The sequence below is a fragment of the Penaeus vannamei genome, chromosome 18, assembly GCF_042767895.1.
Source record: "Penaeus vannamei isolate JL-2024 chromosome 18, ASM4276789v1, whole genome shotgun sequence".
Classification (NCBI taxonomy): Eukaryota; Metazoa; Arthropoda; class Malacostraca; order Decapoda; family Penaeidae; genus Penaeus; species Penaeus vannamei.
The window spans coordinates 9,746,603-9,758,767 of NC_091566.1; the positions used below are offsets into that span (position 1 = coordinate 9,746,603).

General features: G+C 47.7%; 1 protein-coding gene across 1 annotated transcript in view; it reads right to left on the reverse strand.

Annotated features, from left to right (window-relative positions):
* Positions 1-11,895: 11,895 nt before the first annotated feature.
* LOC138864769 (uncharacterized PE-PGRS family protein PE_PGRS20-like) overlaps positions 11,896-12,165 on the reverse strand; it is a 369-nt gene continuing 99 nt past the window's right edge. The window contains exon 1 of the mRNA XM_070133351.1: positions 11,896-12,165. This exon is cut by the window's right edge and continues 99 nt beyond it. Within this exon, the coding sequence (XP_069989452.1) occupies positions 11,896-12,165 (270 nt within the window).

Sequence of the window (12,165 nt, forward strand, 5' to 3'; positions counted from 1 at the left end):
AGGAAGGATGGGGGAGAGGGAGACGAAGGGCAGTGGAGAGGGAGAGAAAGAACGGTTGAGAGGGAGAGGAAGAGAAGAAGAAAGGGAGAGGAAGGGCGAGGGGAGATAGGGAGGGACATCACGATGGGAGAAAGAGAGTGAGTGTACCTGGGGGGGGGTAGGTTAGGGCGGAAGGGTGGGGTGGAGTAGAGAGGTATTTCGGTGGAAAAGAGGAGGAAGGGACGGAGAGAGGCCACAGGTTGCATGAGGAGGTGGAAAGAGTAGATGTTTTTGGCACATCTCTCTTCCACGGTGGATTGTTAACTCATCGCCGAGCCGATCCACGGGTGCCGTTCCTCGCTCGTTCTTACTCATTAAAAATGTCGAGAGGCGCAGGGAGGCAGAGGGGAAGGGGGGTGAAAAGGGGGGCAGGAAGAGGGGGAAAGGGTGGGAAAAGGAAAGGGGGGGGAGAGTAGAGTGGAAAGGGAGAGTGAGGGGGGAGAAAGGGAAAAGGGGGGAGGAAAAGGGGGGGAAGGGGGGAAGAGGGAAGGGGGGAAGAGGGGGAAAAGGAGGAAGGGGAGGGTGGGGGTAGAGAATGGAAGGGGGGAAGGGAGGGGGAAGGGGAAAGGGGGGAAAGGGGAGGGGGTGAAGGAAGGAGGAGAAAATTGAGATGAAATGGAAGGTGAAGGGAGCAGAGGGACAGGGGGGAAAGGGGAGGAAAGGGAAAGAGGGGGGGAAAGGAAAGGGGGGAAGAGGAGGAATGGAAGGGATGACGAGAGGAGAGAAGGGGGAAGAAGGAGAAGGGAAAAAGGGAATGGGAAGAGGGGAGGAAAAAAAGGGGAAGGGGGAAAAGGATGAAAGGGAAGAAGGTAAGAGGGGGAAAAGAAAGACGAACGAAAAGAGGCGAGAAGAAAAAGGAATGGAAAGAGAAGAAAAGGGTAAGGCAAAGGGAAGAGTAGAAAAAGAAAGAGGAAGAAAAGAGGACACAGGAATAGTGAATCGAAAAGGAGAAAAAAGAAGGAGAAGAGAAAGCGTGTACAGGCGATAAGGGGAGGGGAGGCGTGGAAGGAGGAAAAAGGCGGAGAAAGGGGGGAGGGGAGTGAGGAAAAGAAGGAAAGAGGACAGAGATAGATGGCGGAAGAGGAGGAAGAATAAGGAGGAGATGAGGACGGCATGTCCCGGAGGTAAAATGAGAAGCTTCCTTTCCCCCCCCCTCTTCCTCCTCCTCCTCTTCTTCTCCTTCCTCCTCCTCCTCCTTTATTTCCTCCTCCTCCCTCCCCCCTCCTCCTCCTCCTCCTCCTCCTCCTCCCCTCCACTCCTCCTCCTCCTCCTCCTCCTACCCTCCCCCCTCCACCTCCATCTTACCCTTACCACTCCCCTCCCCTTCTTCTCCACTCCTCCTTGCCCCCTCCTTCCTCCTTCCCCTCCCCTTCCCCCTCCATCCCTCCACTTACCGCTCCCCTCCCCCTTCTTCTCCCCTTCTCCCTTTCCCCCTTTCCACCCCCTCTCTCTCCCCTCTCCCGCCTCCCCTTCTACCCCTCGCTTTTTAATTACATAAACACAGTAACAAAACACCTGTACTTTTAGAACACTGCGTCTGCCCTGGCTAGTGTGCGTGAGTGTAAGTAAGCGTGAAGATACATCCATGAGTGGGAGTGAGTGCATGGGTGTGAGTGAGTGTACTGGTGCACGTGAGTAAATAAGTGTGAGTAAATAAGTGTGAGTGAGGGTATTGGTGCGCGTGAATAAATAAGTGTGCGTGAGTGTATCGGCTCGCGTGAGTGCATGGGTGTGAGAGAGTGTACTGGTGCACGTGAGTAAATAAGTGTGAGTAAATAAGTGTGAGTGAGTATATTGGCGCGCGTGAGTATATAAGTGTGAGTAAATAAGTGGGAGTGAGGGTATTGGTTCGTGTAAGTATATAAGTGTGAGTAAATGTAGTATGCAGGGGTTATCTGGCTGTATAGGCGCATAAAGTGTGCACATCACTATAAAAATATATTATTAACCCCTTCTTTTAAAAAAACATTTTTTGTGATTATTTCTGATGACCAGGTATGTGTTCACGAGATAAAAAGGGGTATAAGATATCTCATGAAATACCTCTTAACAGAGCATATGAATACAAAAATAATAATAATAATAATAATAATAATAATAATAATAATAATAATAATAATAATAATAATAATAATAACAATAATGATAATAATAATAATAATAATAATACCAATAATAACAATAATGATAATACTGATAATAATAATAATAATAATAATAATAATAATAATAATAATAATAAAATATAATTAAAAAAAATAATAATAATAATAAACAAATAAATAACTAAAATAAAAATAAATGAAAATAAAAATAAAAATGAAAATAAAAATAAAAATAAAAAACAAAAAATAAATAAATCAATAAAATATGGCCATAATCCGCCCAATGAACCCCAGCGCATACGACCGAGAGTACGAGTGTGCGTGCGTGCGTGCGTGCATGGCCGTGCTGGTCTCGTGCGTGCGGTCCAGTTTATTTGTACTTGTGCGTGCGTTCACGAGCGGCCTTTCCCGAGCGCCCTCCCCCGCAAACTGCAGGCAATTAGCATACCAAAACTCAAGCAACTTCTCAAGCACAAAGACCAGTACGCGAACAGGGAGAGAATTTCCTGATTATTTTCCTCGTGGTAGTTCGGGAAAATATAATTGGCTTTATCTTTTTTTTTTTTTTTGTCTTTCTTTCTTGCAAGTTCAGGAAAATATAATTGGCTTTATCTTTTTTTTTTTTGTCTTTCTTTCTTTCTTGCAAACTCATGCAGATATACTTGTAACAAGATCATTAATCTGCTAATGAGACATGATCACCGTCATTATGATAACGAGGCTGATAAGGTTTGCTTTGATAAGGCAAGCAGGGAACAGAGCCAATTAAAGTATAAGAAAAACAGCATCATCAACATCAACATTAAGGCCGATAAACAACACCACAAATCTAAACAATAAAACAAACACCCAAGCAATAAACTGATAAGTATAACACCGCATGGAATTTCCACTCGAACAAAATCCAATAAATAAATAGATAAATAAATCTAAAAAAAAACAAAAAAAAACATGGAATTTCCTCCAACAAAACTTGATAAATAGATAAATAAATATTTAAAAAAAAAGACTAATATCCGTTTCCCTGAAGTTCCTTGAAGATGTACTGGATAGCCTCCCCCCCCCCAAGAGTGGCCCTCCCTGCCCTCTCCCTCCTGCTCCCCCCAAGGATGACCTCTCCCCTGCCCCTCTCTCCCTCCTGCTCCCCCCAAGGATGACCCCTCCCCTGCCCCTCTCCCTCCCTGCTCCCCCCAAAAAACCTCCCAAAGGGAAAAATTTCCCTGTTTTTCCCCCCGGGGTAAGGGGGGAAATTTTCCCCTTTTCCCCCTTTTTTTTTTGCCCCCCTTCTTTCTTAAACCCCCCCAAGGAAAATATTTCCCCCCTTTTTTTTTTTTTTTGTTTTTCCCCCCCAAAGGATAACCCTTTCCCGCCCTTTCCCCCTGTTTAAGGAGCCCTTCCCCTTTTTCCGGGGTTTAAATTTTTCCCCTTTGTTCCCCGGGGGCCCGGCCCCTTAAAAGGATAAAAAAACCCCCCCCTCCCCTCCCCTTCCCCCCTAAAAACCCTTCTCCCCCCCCCTGCTGTAAGGAATGCCCCCTGTTTCCCCCTGGCCCCCAAAGGAATTTCCCCCCCCCCTCAATCCCCTTGTTTCCCCCCTTAAAAAAAAAAAAAACCCCCGGTTTCCCCCTCCCCCTTTAAAAAATAAAAATTTCCCTAAAAAAAAAATGCCCCCTTTTCCCCTTTCCCTTTCCCTTGAAGGGATGACCCCCCGTTCCCCTCCCCCCCCCAAGGTTTTAATTTCCCCTGCCCCCCCCGGTCTGCCCCCGCCCTCAGGAAATTCCCCCGAGGCCCTCCGATGAGGCTGGACGGTCGCGGTTCGGCTTTTTACTTGGCATTTCTCTTCCCCGCTTGCCATGCTCTTGTCCGTTCTTCATTTCTGTCTCTCTCTGTTCTTCTCTCTCTCTCTATCTTTCTTTATAAACCCTTTTTCTTTTTTTTTTTCTTCGTCTTTCTCCTTTTCATTCTTTTCCCCTCTTCTCCTTTCTTTCTTCTCCCCCTTCCCTTTCCTTTTCCTTTCCCCTTCCTCCCTTCCCCCCTTTTCCTTTTCCTCCCCTCCCTTCCTTTCCCTTTTCCCTCCCCCCTTTCCCTTTTTCCTTTTCCTTCCCCCCCCTTCCTTTTTTTTCCTCCCCCTTTCCCCCCCTTCTTTTTCCCCCCTTTTCCCCCCTCTTCATTTACACCGGAGACTTCTTATCTAACCTACAACGCCACGCTTATCTTTCTCTCTGGATATTGGTCTTCGGTGCACCATCTATTATGAAGAAATGGGCGTCTGCGTGGAGGAGTCGAGAGGGGAGGGAAGGGGAGGGAAGGTGGTGAGGGAAGGGAAGGGTGAAAGAAGGGGAGGGGAGGGGAGGAGGGAGGGGAGGGGAGGGTGAAAGGAGTGGGAGGGAAGGGTGAAAGGAAGGAAGAGGTGGGGAGAGGGGGAAGGTGAGGAGGGAGGGGAGGGGAGAGGGGGAAGGTGAAGAGGGACGGGAGGGGAGAAAGGGGAGGGAGGGAAGGGTGAGGGGAGAGGGAGGGAATGGTGTGGGGAAAGGAGGAGTGAGAGGGAATTGAAGGGGGGTGGAAGCGTGAAGGGGAGTTTCGGGAAAGGAGAGGGGGGGGAGGGGGAAAAAAAGGGGGAAGTGAATGGGGGATGGAGTGGGCGGGGGGTACAGAGAGTGGGGGAAGGGAGGAGGGAGGAGTGGAAACGGGGGAGCGCAGGGAGGGAAGAAGATTAGGACAAGGAAAAAGTATGAGAGATGTGAAAGAAGGATAAAAGGAGGAGAGGAGAAGGAAGAAGAGTAGGGAAGGAATGGACGTGGGAAATTCTCAACGAAGATTGAATTTCCTATTGATGGAGAAGAAAAAAAATGTATATTCATAAAAAAAAGGTCGACCGACATTTCATTCATATCCTTTCAAAGCATTTGCCTGAGACAGACCCGGCCCAAAAACAAAAATTAATTTTAAGTTTTTTTGTTGTTTTTGTGTTTTTGTTGTTTTTGTTTTTGTGTTGTTTTTTTGTTTTTGTTTTTGTTTTGTTGTGTGTGTGTGTGTGCTGCTAAAGGGAAAAAGCAGAGAAAGTAGAATAGAGGAAAGTAGACAAGAGTAAAGCAGAGAAGAGCAGAGTACAGCAGAATAGAGGAAAGTAGACAAGAGTAAAGCAGAGTAAGGGAGAAGAGAGGAGAGTAGATAAGAGTAGAGTAGCGCAGACGAGAGAAAAGGATAAAGGAAGCGAGAGGGAAGGAGAGGAAACTGGGCCCGGCATAGAGAGGCGAACGCGGGCCCTGATACCCCCCCCCCTCCCTCACCCCCCCCCCCCCACCCCACCCCACCCCACCCCCAAGAGGTACTTCCTGGCGCCGCTCTGCCACCTTCCGCACGCCTCATAAAGTCTCGAGACGATGCAGGGTTTTTTCCCCTTCCTGTGTTTCCACCCTATCCTCTTCCTCCTCCTCATCCTCCGCTTTTCCCCCATTTTCTCTTCATTCGTATCCCTTCTTCTTTGCCTCCTTCTTCTTCTTTCTTCTTCTTCTTCTTCTTCTTCTTCTTCTTCTTCTTCTTCTTCTTCTTCTTCTTCTTCTTCTTCTTCTTCCACTTTTCCCTTTTTTCTTTATTCGTATCCCTTCATTTTTGTCTTCTTCTTCTTCTTCTTCTTCTTCTTCTTATTCTTCTTCTTCTTCTTCTTATTCTTTTTCTTCTTCTTCTTCTTCTTCTTCTTCCACTTTTCCCTTTTTTCTTTATTCGTATCCCTTCATTTTTGTCTTCTTCTTCTTCTTCTTCTTCTTCTTTTTCTTCCACCTCCTCCACTTTTCTCCCTTTTCTCTTTATTCTCTCCCTTCTCCCTCTTTGTCTTTTTCCTCCTCCTCTTCCATCTTTTCCCTTTTCTTTTTATTCGTGTCCCTTCTCCCTCTTCGTCTTCTTCCACTTCCTCCTCTACTAATTTTTTCTTTACTCACATACCTTCTTCCTCTTTCTCAAAGAGACAGACAGACAGACGGAAAAATATAAGTTTGTGTATGTGTATGTGTGTGTATGTGTATGTGTATGTGTATGTGTATTATGTGTATGTGTGTGTGTGTGTGTGTGTGTGTGTGCGTGCGTGCGTGCGTGCGTGTGTGTGTACGTGCGTGCGTGCGTGCGTGCGTGCGTGCGTGCGTGCGTGCGTGCGTCTGTGCGTGTGCGTTTGAAAGTGTGTTTGTTTTTGAGCGTATGTGAAAATATGACCTCACGACGAATTCGTTGCAAAAAAATACTCGATGAATCTATATGACATAAAAAAAATGCACAAGATCAAATCCTGAAAGTTGCACCATATCATTCGTTAATAATCTAAACAAAATAGAGTTTTTCGTTCACGTTTTTTTTTTAGTGCAAAAGTACCCAAACACATCCATTACGTCAGATACTCTTCATGTCAGCTTGTTAAAGGGTTAAAGGTACTTTTCTTATCTCCGTGTTAAAGTGAAGAGACAGAGAGCCAGACACGTAGAGAGGAATGGGAGAAGGGGAGGAGGGGAGAAAAGGAAAGAGAATGAAAGAAGAAAAAGAAAGGAAAAAGAGCGGAAGAAGAATGTGACGCAACAACCATAAAAATAACATCAAAATCATCAATGATAATAACAACCAAACAATAATAACAAAAACAATAATGACAATAATAATTACTACGACAACAACAAAAATAACAACAAAAACAATAATAATTACTACAACAGTAACAACAAACAATAACATGAACAACAAAAACAATAATAACAACAAAAACAATAATAACAACAAACAATAACAACAAAAACACTTATATAAACAACAAAGACAATTATAACAACAACAACAAAGAGAGAAAAAGCCCCCCATGTAAGAAGCCCCAAGTGGAAGAGGAACTCTCAACTCCACAAACGGCACAGATCCACCTCACCTTCACCCTCCCCCTCCACCACCCCACCCACCCCAATTCCCTGACCTGCCCCATCTCCTGCGTGCCCACCACCATCCACCCCACCAGCCCCACCTCCTGCGCCCACCACCACCCACCCCACCCGCGCCCACTCCCTGCGCCCACCACCACCCACCCACCGCCCCGCCCGCCCCACCTCCTGCGCCCACCACCATCCAGCTGGGCATCCATCCATCGCTCACCAGACCCTCGACGCCGCCCGTGAATGCGAAATCCAGTCGCGCCTGCTACATCCGTTCTCTCCCATCCTCCCCCTCCCCCACTCCATCCTTCCCATCCCTCTCCTTGTAACATTTGTAACTTGTCCTCCCCTCTCTCTCCCTCCCTCTCCCCTTCACCCCTTACTATCCTCTCCTTGTAACATTTGTAACTTATTCTCCTCCCCGATCCCCTCTCCCCTCCCCCACTCCATCCTTACTATCCTCTCCTTGCAACTTGTCCTCCTCCCTCTCCCATCCTCCCCCCTCCCCCACTCCATCCTTCCTATCCTCTCCCTTTGTAACATTTGTAACTTCTGTCCCTCCTCTCTTCTCTCTCTCTCTCTCTCTCTCCCTCCCCTCCCCCACTCCATCCTTACTATCCTCTCCTTGCAACATTCTGTAACTTCTGTCCCTCCCTCTCTTTCTCTCTCTCTCTCTCTCCCCTCTCCCTCCCCCCACTCCATCCTTCCTGATGCTCTTCTTGTAACACTTGTAACTTGTCCTCCCTCTCCCCCATCCCCTCCCCCTCCCCCCTTCCATCCTTCCTACCCTCCTCCTCTTGTAATCTTGTAAAATCAACACCTCATTCCTGATTTTTAACTTCTTCACCTCATTCCCAATTTTTTATCCCATTCCTCATCCCACGTTTCATTCCCTCATTCCACTTCGTCATTCCACTCTGTCCCTTCCACTTCATTTCTCTACTTAGTCGGTCCTTTTCGACAGTATCCCTCGATTCCCCCCCCCCTCCCCCTCCCCTTCACTCCCTCACCCATTTCCACCCCAACCCTAAACTCCGCATTCCCTTCCACTCCACTCTTCCACTCATAATTCTTTTCCATTCCACTCCTATTTATTTCTTCATTACCCTTTTACTCTACCTATCTACTCTCCATCCTCTTCAACTCGACCCCCCTTCTACTCCATCCTTCCATCCCCTTCCACTCCAGTTCCTCCACCCCATTCACTCCAACAACCTTCTTCAACCCCCTTTCACTCCACCCCCTTCCAGTCCATCCTCCCCTCCCTTCCACTCATTTCCAATCCTCCACTCCCTTCCACTCCACCCCTCCACCCCTTCCACTTCATCCTCCACCCCCTTCCACACCACCCCCTCCCACCCCGAACAAACAAATCACAAAAACAAGACGATATCTTTCCACTCCTTTACCTGTTCTCTTCCCTTTTTTTCATAACTTTTTTTTTTCTTTTACCAGAGGGATCACGCCTACCTGTCAATCAACCGAGCAAAATGCCAGGTAATACAAGGGGTAAATACGAGGTACATGTCCCCCCCCTTACCCTCCCCTTCTACCCACCCCCTACCCGCCTCTAACCCCCTATCTAGTGGTTCTTTCTAGCGAGTCGGTGCCAATCATGCCAATCTGCAATGCCAATATCAGCGAATCCGTTTGAATCGAATCCATCGCGGAGGGGAAATGGGATGAGCTCTAGTTGGCAACACTCCCGCAAGAAGGGAGATGACAATTTTGGAGAAAAAAAATATATATTTCGGAAAGATGAGTGTCATGAGGAATATTGGAATGTGGATCTCTCAGTGGGAATCGCTTGGAATGTGATTTATGTGAGAGGCATTTTGAATATTTTTGAATATTCGGATTCCTGTGGTTTATTCAGCCAAGAAATAGTATAGAATTAAAAAATAATAAACAAATAAAAATAATAATTTTAATAAATGAAAAAATAATAATAATAAATGAAAAAAATAATAAATGAAAAAACAATAACAATAAATGAAAAAAAATAATAATATATAAAAAATAAATAAATAAAATAAAAAAATATATACATATAAGGCAGTGCTGGCTGTCTTATGAGAGCCAAAAAGCTCTCTTTGCAGGCACCTTAAAGTTCTATCAATTAATATCTATATGCATAAATATGCACTTGGGAAGATGGAGACAAAAGGCACCATCTGTGTCAATTCTTCTCCCTCTCTTTTCTTTCCTTTCTCCTCCCCTCATCTTTTTTCACATCCGTGACTCTCCTCTTTCCCCCCTCTCCTCTCCTTCTTCATTTCTTTCTCCTCCTGTCCCCGCCTCCTACTTCCTCCCTTCCCACCCTCTTGGTTTTCTCTTTTTTATTACAACTTCCCCTTTTCAACCCTGTTCCTTGTTCCCTGCCCTCCCCACACGTTCTCCCCCTCCTTCCCCCACCTTCCTCTCTCTTCCATCTAGTTCCCACTTCTCCATCTCCCTTCTCCAGATTTTCCTCCGTCCCTTTCCTTTCTCCCTCCTCTTCCTCTGCATTCCCTTCCCCTTCTCCTTCCCACCCTCCTTTCTCATCCTCTCTCCTTCCTCCTCTTTCTTCCCTTTCCATCCACCCTTCCTTCCTCCCCTCTTCTCTTCCTCCTCCCTCCTCCCTTTTCCCTCTCTTCCTTCCTCCTCTCCTCACCTATCTTCTCTCTCCTCCATCCATCCATTCCTCTCCTCTCCCTCTTCCTTCCTTCCTCCTCCTTCCTTTTCTCCTCTCTCCATCCACCCATTCCTTCTCCTCCCTCCCTTTCCTCCCCTCTTCCTTCCTTCCCATTCCCCCTTCCCTTCCCCCTCCCCCTCCCTTCCCCTCTCCTCCGTCACCACCCGCGCCCGCAGATCTGTCGCCATCCCCAGAGGTAAACAAGATAAAGGTGACGTGACGAATGGCCGAGTCCTGCGAGGCCCGCCCGAAACGCCCACGGCAACGATGGGCGGCCCCCGAACGCTGACCAGGCAACCGGGATCAGGTCATAACCAACCGTGCGAGCAGTCACCGACCTTGTATTGGCACAGTGCACGAAATAATGTTTTAAGGACACAACATACCAGGAAAAAGTAGTCAAGTCCTATCCATGCTCAAGATGCTCCTTGATGGCATTTTGCTTCCAATTTTTCGTCTATCTATCTATCTATCTATCTATCTATCTATCAATATGTATATATGTATATATATGTATATATATGTATATATATATGTATATATATATGTATATATATATATATATATATATATATATATATATATATATATATATATATAGAGAGAGAGAGAGAGAGAGAGAGAGAGAGAGAGAGAGAGAGAGAGAGAAAGAGGCTGAGACAGAGAAAGAGACAGACAGAGAAAGACACAGACAGACCAGACAGACAAACAAACAGCGACATGAATCAAAAAGCGCCCTGAACACGCTTCGAACACGAGTCTCCGCCGAGTCCGGGGCGAGTCAGGAGGAAGGCCCCGAGGCCCCGAAGCCCCGAAGCCCCGAAGCCCCGAAGCCCGACCGCCCGAGGAGCAAGAACCCCGAGCGCGCCGCCGCCAACTATTAATTTCCTCCACGGCGAACCTGATACCTGCGCCGCCGCCTCCTACGCCTCGCGCTGCCCGGGGCTGGGCATGGGGAGGGGTATGGGCGGGAGGGCGGGAGGGCGAGGGGGGTATGGGCGGGAGGGCGAGGGGGGTATGGGCGGGATGACTAAGGGTATGGGCGGGAGGACTAGAGGGTAAGGGATAGAAAGGATAGGTCGTAGGGGCGGGAGGGCCAGGGGGTAGGGGAGGGAAAGAGGACTAGGGGTTAGGGAAAGGGTTAGAAAAGGGGAGGGAAGGGTTGCAAAGGGTTGGAGGATTGGAAAAAGGTGGAAAATGGAGCTGGTGCAGGGGGAGACAGGGTGGTCATGGGGCTGGCAAGGAAAACAGGGTGGTCATGGGGCTGGCAAGGAAAACAGGGTGGTCATGGGGCTGGCAGGGAGAACAGGATGGTCATGGGGCTGGCAGGGAGAACAGGGTGGTCATGGGGCTGGCAGGGAGAACATGGTGCTTAAGGGGATGGCAAGGAGAGAAGAGGAAGACACAAGAGGTTGGACACGAAAAGAAGTCGGAAGGGGGACTGGGCAGGGGTCGTGCAGGGGCAGGGAGTGTGTGTGTGGGGGGGGGGGGGTAGACAGGGGGTTGGAGAGACGGATATGGGGTCGTCAGAGTAGGGGTCAAGGGTTTGAAAGGTCTTAGAAAAGGTCAGAAGGGGATAGGGGGGGGAGCTCAACATCTCCCCCTGAAAACGGGTTATTACTGTGAAAAAGGAGAATCACCAGCATTTATCAATCGTTCTATCCTTTTCTATTCCTTTTCGTTCACTTCCTTCTCCCTTTTTCTCTTTTCTTCCTTCTCCCTTTTCTCTTCCTTCTCCACTTTTCTCTTCCTCTTGTTCTCTTCCTTCTCCCCTTTTCTCTTCCTCTTGTTCTCTTCCTTCTCCCCTTTTCTCTTCCTCTTGTTCACTTCCTTCTCCCATTTTCTCTTCCTCTTGTTCTCTTCCTTCTCCCCTTTTCTCTTTTCTTCCTTTCCTTCGTCCTTCTCCCCCTTTCTCTTCTCTTCCTTCCCTTCTTCCCATCACTGTACTCGCCCAGTCGCCTATCTTTCTCTCGCCCACACTACACACTAAGAAGAGATTATTCCCATATCACGGTCATCTCTTTCATCATCACAATCACCATCACTTCCATGAACCATATCATCAACATCATTATTAATCTATTTGGTCCCCCTCTTCGTCACCACCAGCCTCCATCTCACCATCATCACCTCACTTATAATCATCACAACGGCCATCCTGTCATTACCGCCCTTTTCTTTATCTGTCACCATCACCACCATCACCACCAATACCATGCCCACCACTACCATCCCCAACACCACCATCACCACCACTACCATCCCCAACACCATCACCACCACTACCATCCCCAACACCACCATCACCGCCACTACCATTCTCAACACCATCTCCACTAGCTCCGTCCCCACCACCATCACCACCACTACCATCCCCAACACCACCATCACCGCCACCACCCATCCTCAACACCATCACCACTAGCTCCGTCCCCACCACCATCACCAC